The sequence below is a fragment of the Geotrypetes seraphini genome, chromosome 7 (assembly GCF_902459505.1).
Source record: "Geotrypetes seraphini chromosome 7, aGeoSer1.1, whole genome shotgun sequence".
NCBI classification, from domain to species: Eukaryota; Metazoa; Chordata; class Amphibia; order Gymnophiona; family Dermophiidae; genus Geotrypetes; species Geotrypetes seraphini.
The window spans coordinates 84584435-84601186 of NC_047090.1; the positions used below are offsets into that span (position 1 = coordinate 84584435).

The 16752-nt window shown below is 43.4% G+C and overlaps 1 protein-coding gene across 11 annotated transcripts in view; it reads left to right on the plus strand.

Annotated features, from left to right (window-relative positions):
• SLC25A21 (solute carrier family 25 member 21) overlaps nucleotides 1–16752 on the plus strand; it is a 702309-nt gene that overhangs the window by 668686 nt on the left and 16871 nt on the right. For all 11 annotated transcript variants that reach the window (XM_033952164.1, XM_033952163.1, XM_033952167.1 and 8 more), the window contains one exon: nucleotides 16469–16650. In XM_033952164.1, coding sequence (XP_033808055.1) covers nucleotides 16469–16650 — 182 coding nt within the window. The remainder of the gene's footprint in view (nucleotides 1–16468; nucleotides 16651–16752) is intronic.

Below are 16752 nucleotides of genomic sequence, written 5' to 3' on the forward strand. Positions count from 1 at the left end.
GGTTTTTTTTTTTAACTGCATTGCTTTTGGTTTGAATGCAGTAACATAGAGGGACTGAGAACTGTTCTAAATGGTGGGAGAAGTTTGTCAAGATCTCGGGTGGGAATATTGAATGTTATATGAAGCTTGAAGACAAACTTGGCAGTTCTCCTGCCCCAACTCAGGAGCAGAGCTGAGGGCCTCCTGAACATTTATTTTTTGCTTTGGTGTTGTGTGGAAGTGATGCACTGTAATAGTTAGACTTAACTCTTTTGAGAAGGGCCCAGTTTTAGGGCCAGAACAAGGCCTAGGCCCAGGCGAGGCCTAGCTTCAAAAAGCTGTGCCAAACTTGCTAAGGCACAGGGACTTTGTATAGCCTGATTCGCTGACCAGGATTGTTGCTTTGAATTTTACCTTTTTGTTTCTTGTTTGCCATTCTGATTTTTAGAGAAATAAAGAACCCTGGATAGGATTTTGATTAATTACTTGGTTTCCACTTGACTGTTTTATTTGATATTTTACCTGTGGGGACTGTCTCCTTATCGAGCAGCACGCCAGCGCAGTTTTCCTGTGGTCCACTCATGGTGGTATCAGCCTAGTCCAGTGCCCGGTGGCCACAATCTGTGGATGGAGACAAAAAAAGGAAAGATGCCAGACCTCTGGGGTAGGGTAGGGAAATGGAAGGGGAGGACAGAGATAGAAGATGGATGGTTAGCACGGAGAAAGAAGAAAGAAGGAGACCCTGGCAAGCAAGTTATCAGAAGACAACCAGAGCCGGGGACCAATAAGATTTGAATAATGACCAGACAATAAAAGGTAGAAAAAATAATTTTATTTTCTGTTTTGCGATTACAATATATCATATTTGAAATGTGTATCCTGCCAGAGCTGGTGTTAGATTGCAAACATGAGCTAGGATTTAACAGAGAGAGGAAAAGTTTTTTTTGTTTATTTTATTTTGTTTACACCACAGTGCCAGTGTGGTTAGGAGAAGGCAAAGGGGGTGAAGAGGCTATAAAATAAACCCACCAGGATGTTTGAAAAAAACACCCAATTGAGCCCCAATTGAGCAGGAAAATTGAATCGAATCAAATTTTTTTTCCTGAATCGGGCAGCACTAACCTGTACCTCTTTTTCTGAGAACAATCTGGAACTGTATCAAGAATAGTTGAAAAGTACTTTGCATTTTGTATCTCATTGAAAATTGTTTGCACGAAAGCACTACAGAAGTCATTGAACTCATTTTGCATTTTGGGAGAAAAATATTAACCCTGCATTCATTTCAGACTCCACCGTGTTTCTTGAATATACTTAACATTTTTAAATAACAGTGACTTGTACTTGTTAAGAAGCTCAGGGATTCTAAGAAAGTTTTCATTTTCTGGGTTACCTATATGTTGATTGTGCCAAAGAAAGCTTACCCCCCTTTCAGAAAGGAAAATAATGACGTTCAAGAATTTGTATCTATTTATCAATTTCTCTATTTAGTTCACAGAAAAGCACATTTTTTAATAGATGTTAGTTGATGCTGCTTGACCAGCAGATTTCTATTGAATAAGTTATCTTTAAGATTTGATGAATTTTCATGTGACAGTATTGTCTTTTTCTTCAACTTCTGGTGATGTTCCAACATGATGAATCAGATCGTATTGAAAAATATACATTGCTACTGTTAAAAATGAAACAGGATACACAGTAAAGAGATTTTCACATTCTTAACAAAGTCAGGTCCGTTTGCAGATCTCGCCATTTGGAAGAGTTTTTGTCAATATGTGTGTTGGAAAAACATGACTTTAAGCATCTTTTGGAATTTTATTTGGAAGTGAAAAGTTAATAACCTTTAGAAACAATTCCATCTGTGAAGCACTGTTTTTATTAAGAAGTTCAGTTGAGGATCCACTGCAGAGACAGCTAAATCAGTGTTGCTAATTTTTTGTTGGTCATGTAAAAATACGGGATCTTCAATTTCTTTGAAAATCAGGGGGGGGGGGGGGAGTTGAGAAATGGTAGCATTTTAGTACCTGTTTCCATTTCTATGTCCATATTAGTGACCCCTTGTTCCTGGCATTGAAGCTATGTAACTAAAGCACTTCTTGTTGTCTCAGCCTGATCAAAAGTATAATTAACATTACTATCCAAAGGGTCAGGAGTTTTTCCCATAAAGGAATGATGTTATTGGATTTAAGCTCCTTTACCATCTCTACTTACACCACTTTCGAATCTTCATATCATTATGGCAAATGAATAAATAAATGTAAAAGGACAAAATTAGCTGACATATCATCCCATGTGTGAAAGTCTAATAAGGTAAGTATTTATGAGAGGGGAAAGGGGGTGGAAGGTTCTTAACTTCTTAGAGTAATCAGCATCCGCTGAAGAACCACTGTTGGGCGTTACATGTTGTGTATGAGTTTATTTTATTTTGTTTTATTTTTTGGGGGGGGGAGGGTTTGACAATCATTTGGGGGGAAAAGGGGGGTTGGTAAAGGAGTTTTAGTTGGATGGGAGTTCCTTTTTTCTTAGAGGGAATATAAGGGGAGTTGTATGTATTGGTTTATACAAAATGTGTTTTATTTTTTTTGTATTTTGCAGTGTATGGCCATGTCCCACCCATGGCTCATGGGAATGCTTTGGCATGCGAGGGGTGGAAGCTTCCCCAGTGCAGGAGGAGAAGTTAGTCCAGATTTTCCCTCTAGAAGATGACATCCTAGGACAGCGATGGCGAACCTATGGCACGCGTGCCAGCTGTGGCACGCGAAGGCCTTGCAGCTGGCACGCGGGAAGGTCCGCAATAGAGAGCTGCACGGGTCGTGGGGATCCCGTGGGGACGCCTCCGAGGGTCGCGGGGTTCCTACGGGGCTGGATGTACTAAGTCGCGCGGCTTTTCTCCCTACCTGCTCTGCTTGCAGCACAGAGCCGAACGGAAGTATTCCCGACGTCAGCGCTGAAGTCGGAGGGGAGGGAGGGCTTAAACAAAGCCCTCCCTCCCTCCGACTTCAGCGCTGATGTCAGGAAGACTTCCGTTCGGCTCTGTTCTGCAGGCAGGATAGGTAAGGAGGAGTAGCCTCGCAGCTCGAGTGGCTACCAAGGGAGGAGGGCGGTCCGCCCCGCCCCGGGTATAGCACAGCCGGCCAGGTCCCCTTACTTTTATGGTGCTTCCCTGACCGACCGACAACAGCCCTGGTCCAACAAACCTCCCTGCCCTTAACCGCGAATCTAAATTACCTTCTTACAGCAGCTGTAAGAAGAAAATTTAGATTCGCAGTTAAGGGCAGGGAGGTTTGTCAGACCGGGGCTGTTGTCGATCTGTCGGTCGCGGAAGCGCCACAAAAGTAAGGGGACCTGGCCGGCTGTGCTGCACCCGGGGCGGGAGAGAAGGAGGGGGGAGAAGGACGCTGAAAGCACTGGGGAAGACAAAGGGGTGAAGAAGGACGCTGAAAGGCCATGGGGAAGACGGGGTGGGGGAAGGACACTGAAAGCATTTGTGGAAGATAGAAGTGGGAGAAGGACGTTGACAGGACATGGGGAAGACGGGGGGGGGAGAAGGACGCTGAAAGCACATGGGGAAGACAAAGGTATGGAGAAGGACGCTGAAAGGACATGGGGAAGATGGGGGTGGGGTGGAGAAGGACGCTGAAAGGCCATGGGGAAGATGGGAGGGGGTGGAGAAGGATGCTGAAAGGCCATGGGGAAGACAGAGGGGGGAGAAGGACGCTGACAGGACATGGGGAAGATGGGGGGAGAAGGACGCTGAAAGGAAATGGGGAAGAGAGAGTGGGGAGAAGGCGCTGGCAGGGAAGAAGACAGAGATGCCAGACTATGGGGGGAGCGGAGGGAAGAAGATGGGTGCCAGACCAATTTGGAAGGGGGAGAAAGGGAGAGGCACAGTAACAGAGCAAATGGAAGACGCAGAAGGAAGAGAGACAGTGGATGGAAGGAACTGAATGAGAACATGAGGAAAGCAGAAACCAGGCAACAAAGGTAGGAAAAGAATTCTATTTCTTTTTTTCTTTTTTTTTTGCTTCAGGATAAAGTAGTATATTAGTTGTGTTGATAAAAATTTATAAACAAAAGAGGCTCTGGTAGAAACCCGTTTACAAAGTGTGTATTCTTCCCAATTAATATTTCCAAATTAATAAAGTCTTTTTGCTTATTTGTAAATGGGGTTCTACCAGAGCCTTTAATTCAGTAGCATAATTAAATGAAATAACTATTTCTGAAGTTTATAGGGACGGGCGGGGACGGAGGGGATTCCTCACGGGGACGGGCGGGGACGGAGGACATTCCTCACGGGGATGGGTGGGGACGGAGGGATTCCTCACGGGGACGGGTGGGGACGGGTGAGACTTTGGCGGGGACGGGTGGGATTTCTGTCCCCGCGCAACTCTCTAGTCCGCAATTAAGATATGCGGTGCGGCGGGAGGCGAGTGTGCCGGTGTCTGCTTTGCAGCTCACCTGGCAACAGGGCCGGACTGGCCATTGGGAGGACCGGGCATTGTCCCGGTGGGCCGCGGCCCATCCTCCTGTGCTGGCTGCAGTCCTGTGAGTGGATGTTTAGCCTGCCTGTCTTCCCCTTAGTATCCTATGAGCCAGGCAGTGTGTGAGGGGGAAGTGGGGGGAGGAAGAGAAGCTTCACACTGAGTCTGTCACAGGAACTCAGTGAGGCTGTAGTGTGACTCCACATGTGACATCTGTAATCAGGAACAGTTCCTAGTGCTCCCATGCTAGAGAGGTGAGGATATGGGGGAAGTTAATGTGTCTAATAATGTGCTCCTCTGTAAAAACCTCTGTATCTTCCATGGGGGAATGCTAAATTCGAGGAAATAAAAAAGCTGCTTATGATGATTGCATAGAGAAGTTCAGTAAGCTGAGAGGAGGGCTGGGCTCTCTGTGAACAACCAACACACTAATCCTCTGCGCTGTATCTTATGGAAAACTCAATATAGCAAAAAACAGTAAAGTGTATATGTGGCCCTTCACAGTGCTTTTGTAAACATCATAATAAAATAACAAAGGCTCCAATAATGAAAAATAAAAGTCCTTTTCCCATACACTCAGGTTGCACAAGTCCGGTTTTCACCCGGACAGTATATTTTTTGACCAAAACGGATGTCTTCAATTAGTAAAATTCCCCAATCACATATTTTTTTATGGGGACGGATTTGTATACAGCACTTCATTAGATTTTTTTTTTTTTATACAAATTTTATCTTTTTGTAGACTTGAAGTCTTGAACAAAGAAAATGAGTACAGCAAAAAAAGCAAAAACAGATAGTGGAAGACCATTCCAAGAGGCCTGGACAGAGACATATGGAGTGATTGAACGCAGTGGGAAAGCATTGTGTATTATGTGTAATGAAAGTGTTGTGTCTCGCACATCAAGTGTCAAACGTCACTTTGAGACCAACCATAACAGTGTTGCTGAACTTGGTTTAGCTCAAAGAAAAGAGTTCCTTGTAGGAAAATTAAAGAAATATCACTCCCAGTCTCTTAGTTTTAACAACTATCTTTCAAAAACTAATCATCTTACAGTTGCCAGCTTTCAAATTTCACTGTGCATGGCAAAACATGGTAAGCCCCTCTCTGATGGAGATTTTATCAAAAAGGCAATTTTGGCTCTTCCATGATTTCCAAAACAAGGATAAAATTGTGCAGCGCATCTCTGAGATGCCGCTAAGCAGAAATACTGCAAAAGATAGGGTTCTGCGAATGGCTGCTGATGTTAGTCAACAGCTTACTTGCGACTTACAAAAAGCACTCTTCTACTTCATGTGCTTGGATGAAAGTACAGATATTACTAACCATGCAAGACTAGCGCTCATTTTGCGTTATGCTACTGGTGACATCATGAGAGAAGAGCTGGTAAAACTGCTGTCTTTGCCTGGAAGAACACAAGGGATAGATATCCATAATGCTGTGATGGAGGCTTTTTCATCACTAGACATAAGTCCAGAAAAAGTAGTTTCAGTTACTAGTGATGGAGCACTTAGCATGGTAGGGACAACATCAGGATTCATTCATTTCTTTGCTAAGGAAGCAAAACATCCACTGATTCAATTTCACTGCATAATACATCAAGAGGCTCTCTGCGCCAAAGAAAGCAGCAAAAAACTTGACGGGACTCGGGCCGCCGCGGGAGCGGACTGCTGGGCGGGATGGACCTATGGTCTGACCCGGCGGAGGCACTGCTTATGTTTATGTTCTTATGTTATGATGTCCTCAAAGATGTAACAAAATGGTGAACTTCATCATGGCGCGTGCTCTTAATTTTCGACAATTTCAAGCCCTTCTTGATGAGGTTCAGGCACAATATAACACTTTACTGATGTACAATAATGTCCGGTGGCTGAGCAGAGGATGAGTTTTAGAGAGATTTGTGGCCTGCTTGGAAGAAGTTAGGCTATTTATGAACGAAAAGGGGGAAGACTATCCTCAACTCACCAACATGGCCTGGCTTACCAACCTCATGTTCTTTACAGATTTTACTAACCACTTTAATGTACTAAACAAAAAATTACAAGGCATGGGAAAAACAGCAGAAAGCATGTTTAGTGACATCAAAGCTTTTGAGAGAAAATTGCATGTTTTTGAAAAAGACCTTGAGAGTGGACAGCTAAAATATTTTCCCAACCTAAAAATACATTTGGATAATTCTACAACATTTGTGGACAGTCATAAAAAACACCAGGAAATCCACAAAGCATATTCCACATTGTAGCCGAAGCAAAGGAGAATTTTAGTAAAAGATTTTCTCAGTTCCGTAAGATGGAGACAACCCTTTCATTTATAACTTCCCCAGAAAAGTCCACATTTGAAGATCTTGATCTTTCCTGCTTACAGTGGTTGGATATTCAAAATTTGGAAATGGAGCTACTGGAATTTCAAGAAAGCTCTATCTGGAAAAGTAAATTCAATGACCTGCGTGCGGCTCTTGAACGTATTGAGTGTGAAAGGGTGACAAATGAAATCACTGCTAGCAGTTCTGAAAATGAAATCCTAAAAGCGTGGAATTCTCTGCCAGACAATTTTAAGTCCATGAAAGCACTTGGGATTGCTCTTCTTACTTTGTTTGGGTCATCCTATGCTTGTGAGCAGCTGTTTTCGGCTTTGAATCATATAAAATCTGATGCTAGAAACAGATTAACGGATGACATGAGTGCTGCATGTGTTGCTCTGAAGTTAACGCACTATGAGCCAAGGATTGACAAGTTATCAGCATGCATGCAACAACAAAAATCACATTAATTTTTTCAGAGCATGCCCAATGCATATGTTTACATGAAGCAGTGTTTTCAGTTTGCAGTTAAGACACTGTCTAAGTTATTTAAATATTATTTAAAGATGTTATTTAAAAAAGGGACTTTACATGGCCCTGTTGTATTCCAATCTGGAATTTCCAATAAAAACGGTTGGTTTAATTGAAAGCTCTTTTGTTTTCTTTACATCATATTATTAGAAATGTAATGATTTAACTATTTTCTAATTTGATTGTAAATTTTACAAAAAAACATGTATAGACTCTTTGGGAATACACACCGAGTCTTGACACAGTTAACAGTTTTAAGAAGTTTATCTTTTTTTTTACTCAGGATACATTTGACATGTTATGTGAATAATACATTTAAAATATATTGTGTAACTGAATCAAATTCTTCCTAAATTCATTAAATTGAATGAAATCATTAAAACATTATAAATTGCCAATAAATTGAAATGAAAACCAAAGGATTGTGAATCAAATTGATTCTCTGACAATACAAAGATTCCAACCTTTAAAAATGATGTTACATAGTTCAGGCAACTTTATAAAGAGTTTTTAGATACTAAAATCTTGTTATTAAGGTTTAATTGACGTGCTGGCACTTTGAGGAAATTCTTTGGTTTTGTGCGGCAGTTTGGGCACTCGGGCTCAAAAAGGTTAGCCATCACTGTCCTAGGAGAACCGTCCCAGAAGAGAGCTAAGAGCCGAGCGGAGAGGCGGACAGATAAAAGACCCTGCTCTCAAGGCACGAGAGGGGGGAGTCACCTCTCCTGGAGGCCCTAGTGCCTTATGAGGTGGCCCAACGATTCCCTACTTTAGGCCGGGAACAAAGAAAAGCCCCTTCGTTAAGTTCAGCTATAGAACAGTGGGAAGATGCTGGGAGGAGGGCCTGTGCGTTTCAGGTGGCAGGAGGACTCCTATATCAGAGGCGATGGAATCCTAAGGTCCGAAGGGTGCAAAAGCGCTTGGTTATACCGGCAAGCTTTAGAAAACAGATATTTTGGTCCATCCATAGGGACCTAGGGAAGGAGCACTTGATCCAAGACCCAACCATAAAGGGGATCCAAACAAAATTTTATTGGCCTGGCCTAGTGCAAGAAGTGATGGCATGGTGTAAGGAATGCCCAGGGTGTAGTGAGGGCAGAGGGAGTCCGCCGAGGAATAAAGAAGAAGTAGGCCTGAATAAAGACATTAAAGAGGTCCACTGGGCGTCGATTAAACCGGATGAGGAGAAGCCCATTTTAAGGGTTATGCGGCTATCTCCCAAAGCTAAACTGCCAGTCCGCACAACGCCACGATCCGTGGGCTGGGACCTAAGTAGTATCCAAGAGATAAAGGTGTCAAAAGGGGGCAGGAAGGTCGTGGATACTGGTCTAGTGATGGCCCTACCTGGGGAATATTATGGGCGCATTGCACCGAGTTCGGGTTTGGCCCTAAGGCATGGCATGCATATAGGGGCTGGAGTGGTCGACCCGGATTATCGGGGAACCCTTAAGATTTTGATAATGAATATAGGAGAGAAAGAATACAAAATAAAGGAGGGAGATTGTATAGCTCAATTAATATGTGAGCAAGTGTGGATTCCTGAACTGCGAGAGGAAGAGATAAACACGGACACTGCTCGGGGGGAGCAGGGCTGGGGCTCATCAGAGGCGAGAGAAGGGATGGTAAAGAAGCCCATACCCCAAAAAGTTCAGTCTCGTTTGGGGGAAGAGTCCTCTGAGGTTTTAAGGAAGGAAAGGACCGATAGGGGTTTAAGTAGGGGGGTATGTGACAGGGAAGTTCCTGTCACAGTGAAAACTACTGCTAAAACTCCCCAACATGCAGCACAGGGTTCTGTAAAACCCTGCCTGGAGCCAGAACAGCTGGCTCAGCCCAGAGAATGCAAGAAAAGGCAGGTCCCAGCACAGCTCAAGAGCCAGAGGGGGAGGGCTCTGGTAACCACTAATTTCCCCTATCACTCCTTTCCCCAAGGCAGGGAGAAACTTGACACCAATTTGGAAAGGGGTGGAGTCAGCCCACGGAGTTTGCAGGCTGGGAAGCCTCAAAGGCAAAGTCAGTTAGAGTGGAAAGGGGAGGACACAGCTGGCTCTGATTACGGAAGCCAAACGTCTCACGGAGAGGCCAGCTCTCCCAGGTTGCCTAAGCCCCAGCAGGGATGTGTTGCAGGAGGCCAGCTCATAAGGAGAGGCAGTACAACACCCGGGAGGTACAGTGACTGGCAGCCTAAACCCCAGAGAGAAGGGCTGGAAGATTACCCCCATGGAAATGCTGCAGGGGATTTGGCAGACGTGCAGGAAGGGGGATGGGATGTACAGCCAGGAAGGAATGTGGAAATGCTAAGCCAGAGTTCCCATGAGGGTGAATGGGAAATGTATAGTGACCCTGGTGATAGTATAAGTGAGGAGGACATGGACCTGGGAGGGTACGGTGTGTGAGAGTCCTCAGCTGATTGCATAAAAAAAGTTTTCCGTTGTTTTTTTTCACACTGAAGCCAAAGCATGACTGCAGGCAGAGCGGAGGCAGCCCTGCCTAATTAGGTGAGAAAAGCTTGTGTGAATACAAAAAGAGCTGAGATGTGGAAAGGCTGGCATAAGCCGTGCTCAGCTATAAAGCAATAAGTTGCTGTAGTTTTGAGAGACTGATAAATCCCAGAGGGGATATGAGACCGGGAGGGCACTGGACTAATGTAAACTTTTGAGTTTGCATTATATTCCTTTTGATTGAGATGGGCTATCCAGTTCTTCAGTTAAAGCCCATGTGACTCACCTGGACTGAGCTATAACAGAGTCTAAGGAACCAATGGTGAATATTTTTCTTTCTATTTCTATTTGGGGACACTAATAAACTCGATACTGTTTTCTAAGAAATCCGGTATCTGGGTTTTCCTTCATACAACCACATAAAAAGCATTTCAAAATTCTTGCTTGTGGTCCGAGCCAGGCTTTCCCACCTACTCAGGGACGGGCCCGGCCACAATAGAGAATATTACATTAGTGATTTCTATTCCGCCATTACCTTGCGGTTCAAGGCAGATTACATTCAAACTAAAAACAAGAATTACATTCAAATTAAAAGGAATAGAATAAGCGATGACATAGAATTTTTTAAGGTAATAAACATTGGGTAAAGAGTTACCAAAGGGAAGAGGAGGTCTTTAGGAGATAAGAATAGGGTGAAATTATGGGTTATAGATAACGTTTGATAGATAAAAGAGTATTAGAGAGATCTAAGGGTAAACAGAGTGTTAGATATTTGGTTGGGATTGGTTGTGCTGGATAGGTTTTATGTGTTTTTTGAAGAGTATGGTTTTAATATCTCTCCTGCAGGCTTTGTAGTCTGAAGTCGAAGATAACAGAGTAGTGATTTGTCTGTCCAGTTTAGCTGCTTTGGAGGCTATTAGGTTGTCATAAAGTTTTTTTCGTTTGACATCTTTGGATGATGAATGAGAGAAAAGTGAGTGGGATCTTCTGTGTCTGATTGAGGAGGATTGATTTAGTTGGCTATTCCAGTAGATTGGGCCCTCTCCATTGAGAGCCTTGTAAAGTAAGCAGTAGAATTTGAAGTATACTCTCGCTTCTATTGGAAGCCAGTGCGAGTCATGGTATGCCTCTGTGATATGATCATATATTTTTAGGAAATATACAAGTCTCAGGGCTGTATTCTGTATTGTCTGCAATTGCTTCATCTTGGTCGCGGGACAAGGTAGGTATAGTATGTTGCAGTAGTCTATCATCCCAAGGATAAGAGAATATCACTTTGCGTGGGGATACAGTATTGTTATTAGACTTCAATATGCCTGATGTGGATTGGAACAAACTTTCTTCTGCGACCAGCAGCAGCAGAAGGCTATTAACCTCTATAAAGGGAGCAAGATTCAGGCAAATGGTATTAGAGCCCACTAGGGATCAGGCGATACTGGACCTGATACTTACCAACAGAGAAAGCGTCACAGAGGTCTCGATAGGTGACGCGTTGGCCTCCAGTGACCACAACATGCTATGGTTCAACCTCAGGAAAGGTTTCACTAAATCAACCACGTTAACCAAGGTCCTCAACTTTAAGGACACAAACTTCGAAAGCATGGGAGATTTCATCCATCAGGCGCTGCAAAACCAAGCAGAAACAGATAATGTAGAGGTAATGTAGTCAACTCTGAAAACAACCATACACGAAGCAACCAACCGCTATATAAAATCAGTTAGTAAACGGTGAAGAAACAATAAACCACAATGGTTCTCTGTGGAGATCTCAGACCTCATAAAAAAGAAGAAAAGAGCATTCATCTCCTACAAACAATCAGGAAAGCAGGAATCTAGGGAAGACTATCTGGCCAAGTCAAAAGCAGTCAAAATGGCAGTCAGAGAGGCCAAATTTCGAATGGAGGAGAATCTAGCGAAGAACATCAAGAAGGGCGATAAATCCTTCTTCAGGTATATCAGTGACAGAAAAAGAAACGCAGATGGGATAGTACGCCTTAAGAAACCCGACAGGAACTATGTAGAATCAGACTCCAATAAAGCCAAAATCTTAAATGAATACTTCTGCTCAGTCTTCACTTGCGCTGCAGACAAGGGAAAGTTCGGAAGACCCGTTTCAAAATTTTGAGTTTACGCCCAGCAGTGTCTACTATGAGCTATCAAAACTCAAGGTGAACAAAGCTATGGGACCAGACAAACTACACCCCAGGGTGCTCAGGGAGTTAAGTGACGTCTTGGTGGAACCGTTATCCGCGCTTTCAACAGTTCCCTAAGTACAGGAAGAGTCCCATTGGACTGGAAAATGGCTAACGTCATTCCACTCCACAAAAAAGGATGCAGGACAGAGGTTGCTAACTACAGACCGGTGAGTCTCACATCGATAGTGAGCAAACTAATGGAAACTCTAATCAAACGCCAATTGGACACGATCCTGAATGAGGAGAATCTACGAGATCCCCATCAACAAGGATTTACAAAGGGAAGGTCCTGCCAATCCAATCTGATCAGCTTCTTTGACTGGGTAACAAGAAAACTGGATATAGGGGAATCCCTAGACATCATGTACTTGGACTTCAGCAAAGCATTTGATAGCGTCCCACACCGCAGGTTATTGAACAAGATGAGTTTGAAGGGATTAGGCGACACATTAACTGCATGGGTTAAGGACTGGCTTAGTGGTAGACTTCAAAGGGTGGTGGTAAACGGCACCCCCTCTGAAACGACGGAGGTGATCAGCGGAGTGCCGCAGGGCTCGGTACTGGGCCCGATCCTATTCAACATCTTCGTAAGAGACTTGGCTAAGGGGCTTATAAGTAAAATTATGTTATTCACCGCCGCCGCCAAACTATGCAGTATAGTTGACAAGAGCACAACAGACAAAAGCACAGTGCCTAACAAAAGCTCAATGCCCGACAGTATGACACATGTCCTACTCCTACTGGAGCATTGGTCCAGGACCTGGCAACTAAGTTTCAATGCCAAAAAATGCAAGGTCATGCACCTTGGCAGCAAAAATCCATGCAGGACTTACACCCTAAATGGTGAGACACTAGCAAGGACTGTAGCAGAACGAGACTTGGGGTGATCATTAGTGAAGACATGAAGACTGCCAATCAAGTGGAGAAAGCTTCATCCAAGGCTAGACAAATCATAGGTTGTATCCGTATAATTTTCGTTAGCCGTAAGCCTGAGGTCATAATGCCATTGTACAGATCCATGATGAGACCCCATCTGGAATACTGTGTACAATTCTGGAGGCCACATTACCACAAAGATGTGCTGATAGTTGAGTCGGTTCAGCGAATGGCCACCCGGATGGTCTCAGGACTCAAGGATCTCTCATATGAGGAACGGCTGGATAAGTTGCAGCTATATTCACTCTAGGAACGCAGAGAGAGGGAAGACATGATCGAGACGTTCAAATATGTCACGGGCCGTATCGAGGTGGAAGAAGATATCTTTTTTTCTTAAAGGTCCCACAGCTACAAGAGGGCACCCGTTGAAACTCAGGGGTGGGAAATTTCATGGTAACACCAGAAAATATTTCTTCACCGAATGGGTGGTTGATCACTGGAATAGTCTTCCACTACAGGTAATTGAGGCCAGCAGTATGCCAGATTTTAAGAAAAAATGGGATTGGCACGTGGGATCTATTCACGGAGGAAGTTAGGGGGTGGGTCATTAGTGTGGGCAGACTAGATGGGCTGTGGCCCTTTTCTGCCGTCAGTTTCTATGTTTTTATGTTTCTATGTAAAAAAAAAAGAGTTTTAAATTTTACTTTCTCTGGAAAGAGACTGGGAGAGCCCCTGCCAGATCAGTCTCTCATAAGTCACCAAAGACAGTAACATTGGGGCAGTCAAGTGCCTGGAGCTGCTCTAATCAGGTGAGAAGGCAAATGGAAGAGGATACCCAGGTAGGAAACAAGAAGAACCCTATGTGCACCTCAAGTTGCAAGAAGTGACATCAAAAAGTGCAAGAACCCACCCCTGAAACCAAATGAGGGAATATAAAGAAGACAATGACAAGTCTAGATTTTCAGTGCCTGCATAGCACAGAGCAGGAAACAAGTGACCTTGCTGAAGTAAAAGCATGTGCCTGACGATCAAAGAGATAAGAAAAAGAATCCCTCCTCCACAAGAAGAGGGGAGCAGCAGGGACATGAGATGCTCATTCACCCTTCTTCTTTAGGAGAGCTGGGCAGAACAGAGAAGCAGCCACAGTGAAAAAAACAAAACAAAAAGAAGCAGGCAATGAAGTACTTGGAAAAATCATTTAAAATATAAAAAATAGTCAAAGCCGTGAAATAAAGCAGAGGGGAAGCTCAAGCAGGAAGAAAAAGAGCCGACAGTGAAGACTTAGTCACGAGAAAGCTAGAGAGCCAGGTAGATAAAGTTTAGCTGGGCTAATGTGCTGGTGGAGCCAGATAAGAACAGAGCCTACTGCAGAATGTCGATGTTCACTCATTTCTACATCTACATAGATGGCGTGCAGATCCCATTAAACCTGACTTACCAGCTGGAACACGTCTACTTGTTTGCTGGTTGGAGATTTGTAAATGAAGAAATAAGAAACAGGGCCACTGTTGGGTCTGGCTAAAATTAATTTTTCAATTAAGAAAAGCTCTGTTTTTTTGAAGAAGTTTCTTGAACTATTGTTGTTCTGTTTACAGCTACGAAGATAAGTACTTTGCTGCATACTGAAATTTTAAGTTTGGACATGTACATTAGATGCAGAGTTTTTTTTTTTTTACAAACTAATGACTGTGCTTAACTCCAGTACAGGACCTATGTTGAACTGAGTTTAACGGGTGCAATAACTTCTGAGGTCTCTCTTTCTCCACATTTTTTAAAGTGTCAGTACTTGTTTCTGTTACAGATGTTTTTGTCATAGATGTTTCAACTATTATACATTGTTTTGGCATAGAAGACTGTGCTGTCTATGGATCATGCAGACTTTTGCCTACAGGAAAAATAATGACGGGATTAGTTTGAGGGAGGTGAAAATAATATAATGATTCCATTTTCATTCGCTCACCCTCTGTCTGCACCTCCCATAGTCCTGCATCTGTCTCCCGTCTTTCCCCTTTGGTCCAGGCCTTTCTTTCTCTAGTCTTTCTTCTGCTTACAACCCCTCCTTTCTCTGCCTCTTTCTCTCCTTCCTTCCTTCCTCCCTCCCTCTTTCCTATGTCCCCCTTACTGCCTTCCAGCCTTTGTCCCACCTCTCCCCCGAAGCCAGCCAGCCTGCCTACCTCCCTCCCTCCCTCCCTCCCTACCAATACACATTTTTTTTTTACTTGATTTTATCAGGAGGGTCCCTTGAAAAATAGTTTGAAGGGCCACAAGTACAAAGTATCTTTAGGCCTAAAAAGCTGCATATGAGGCTGATTCTGTAAGCGGCGTCTGCCGCGTGCCAATCACAAACAGACACTGCTTACAGAATCGGGCCTGCAAGGACCCTAGGTGCCATAAATGTGGCCAAGGTTTTAGAGGCCTACATTTCCAGCGGCTAGGGTCCTTGCAGAATTGTGCCCCACTGTGGGAATGTGTGGCACAGTGGTTGGAGCTACATCTTCAAGTTTTGGGTTCAAATCCCTTACTGCTCCTTGTGACCCTGGGCAAGTCACTTAATCCCCCCATTGCCCCAGGTACATTAGATAGAGTTTGAGCCCACCGAAACAGATAGGGAAATATGATAAAGTACCTGAATGTAAAACCACTTAGGATATAAGTGGTCTATAAATAAAAATAAATAAACATGGTTCACTTCTGGGCTTCAGCATCATTCATCATTAGGTGCCATGGACCCAGGCGCCAGTCCTGGAGAGCACCTAGTGGTACCTAATTGTTTTTGTTTTTTTTAATGGCACTACCAATTATCACGCCATTTAAAACCAATTAAAATACTTAAGTTAGGCACATGCCAATGCCCAACTTTTGGCGACTTTTTGAAGAATTCTGCCTGTAGTGCACTTACAGTAAAATAATTAAAATTGTCCTGGTTCAAACAATTATAATGTTTGAGTCAATGCCCCCATTCTCTTGCTTCCTTCCATATGTAAATCCCTGACTACAAATGAAGCTAAAAACTCAACAGCGTTGTGTTGTAAATCCCCTAGATAATTAGCAGACCAGGGTTACCGCTGTATGGTACTGGTGCCTGTAGAATGCTTTGGTCCTGCAACAAGCTAGTTTGTTAATCACAGGAGGCTAGTACATCAGTACATTTGGATCAACTGCATGTGAGAATAAAAAAAGAGTCTGGTGGGAAAGGACTAAGACCAAGATTAGTCTACTGATTTTCATGGGGGGGAGGGGGAAGTACACAAAATGAGCATTTTAGTAGGCTTCATTTGGAAGTTACTGTTATTTGTAAAATATTCTGGCCAATTAACTAATAGTGTGCTTGGATTTCTGCTCTTTTGATACAGTAATACTAAGTATACAGTATTGTGAGGGCCAATTATACAAATCATCCCCATATGGCATAGCAGTCCCTCTTTATAAACTGTGTTTATAAATCCTGTTCGAGGAAATGTGCTCTTTGGCAATTTGTGTAAGAACAAAGTGAAATAGATTGTCCAGGAAGTCTAAATGAGTTCCTACTCAAGAAATGTGTTTGTGATGTGTTGGACAGATCCTCGGAAACAAAGATTATTTCATGGTACATGGAATCTTTTTGGAGATGACTTCCTTTTCCTCATTTTCTTTAATCTCTCTATCCATACTTCTCTTGTGCTTTCTATCTAAAGGACCCAGTGTTCGAGTTCCTCCGAAAATTTGGGATTGGGCTGGCCTCGGGAACTATTGCTTCTGTTATCAATATCCCCTTTGACGTGGCTAAAAGTAGGATCCAAGGACCTCAGCCTGAGCCTGGAGTGATCAAGTACAGATCCTGCTTTAAAACCATGGCCACTATTTACCAGGAAGAAGGGTAAAATAATCTCTTTTTCAATATAATTGCAAGTTGTCAACAAACTTTGTTTTGAGTAGCTTTTAGGAACTCCCAGGTATGAACACTGAAGGGACAATTCTG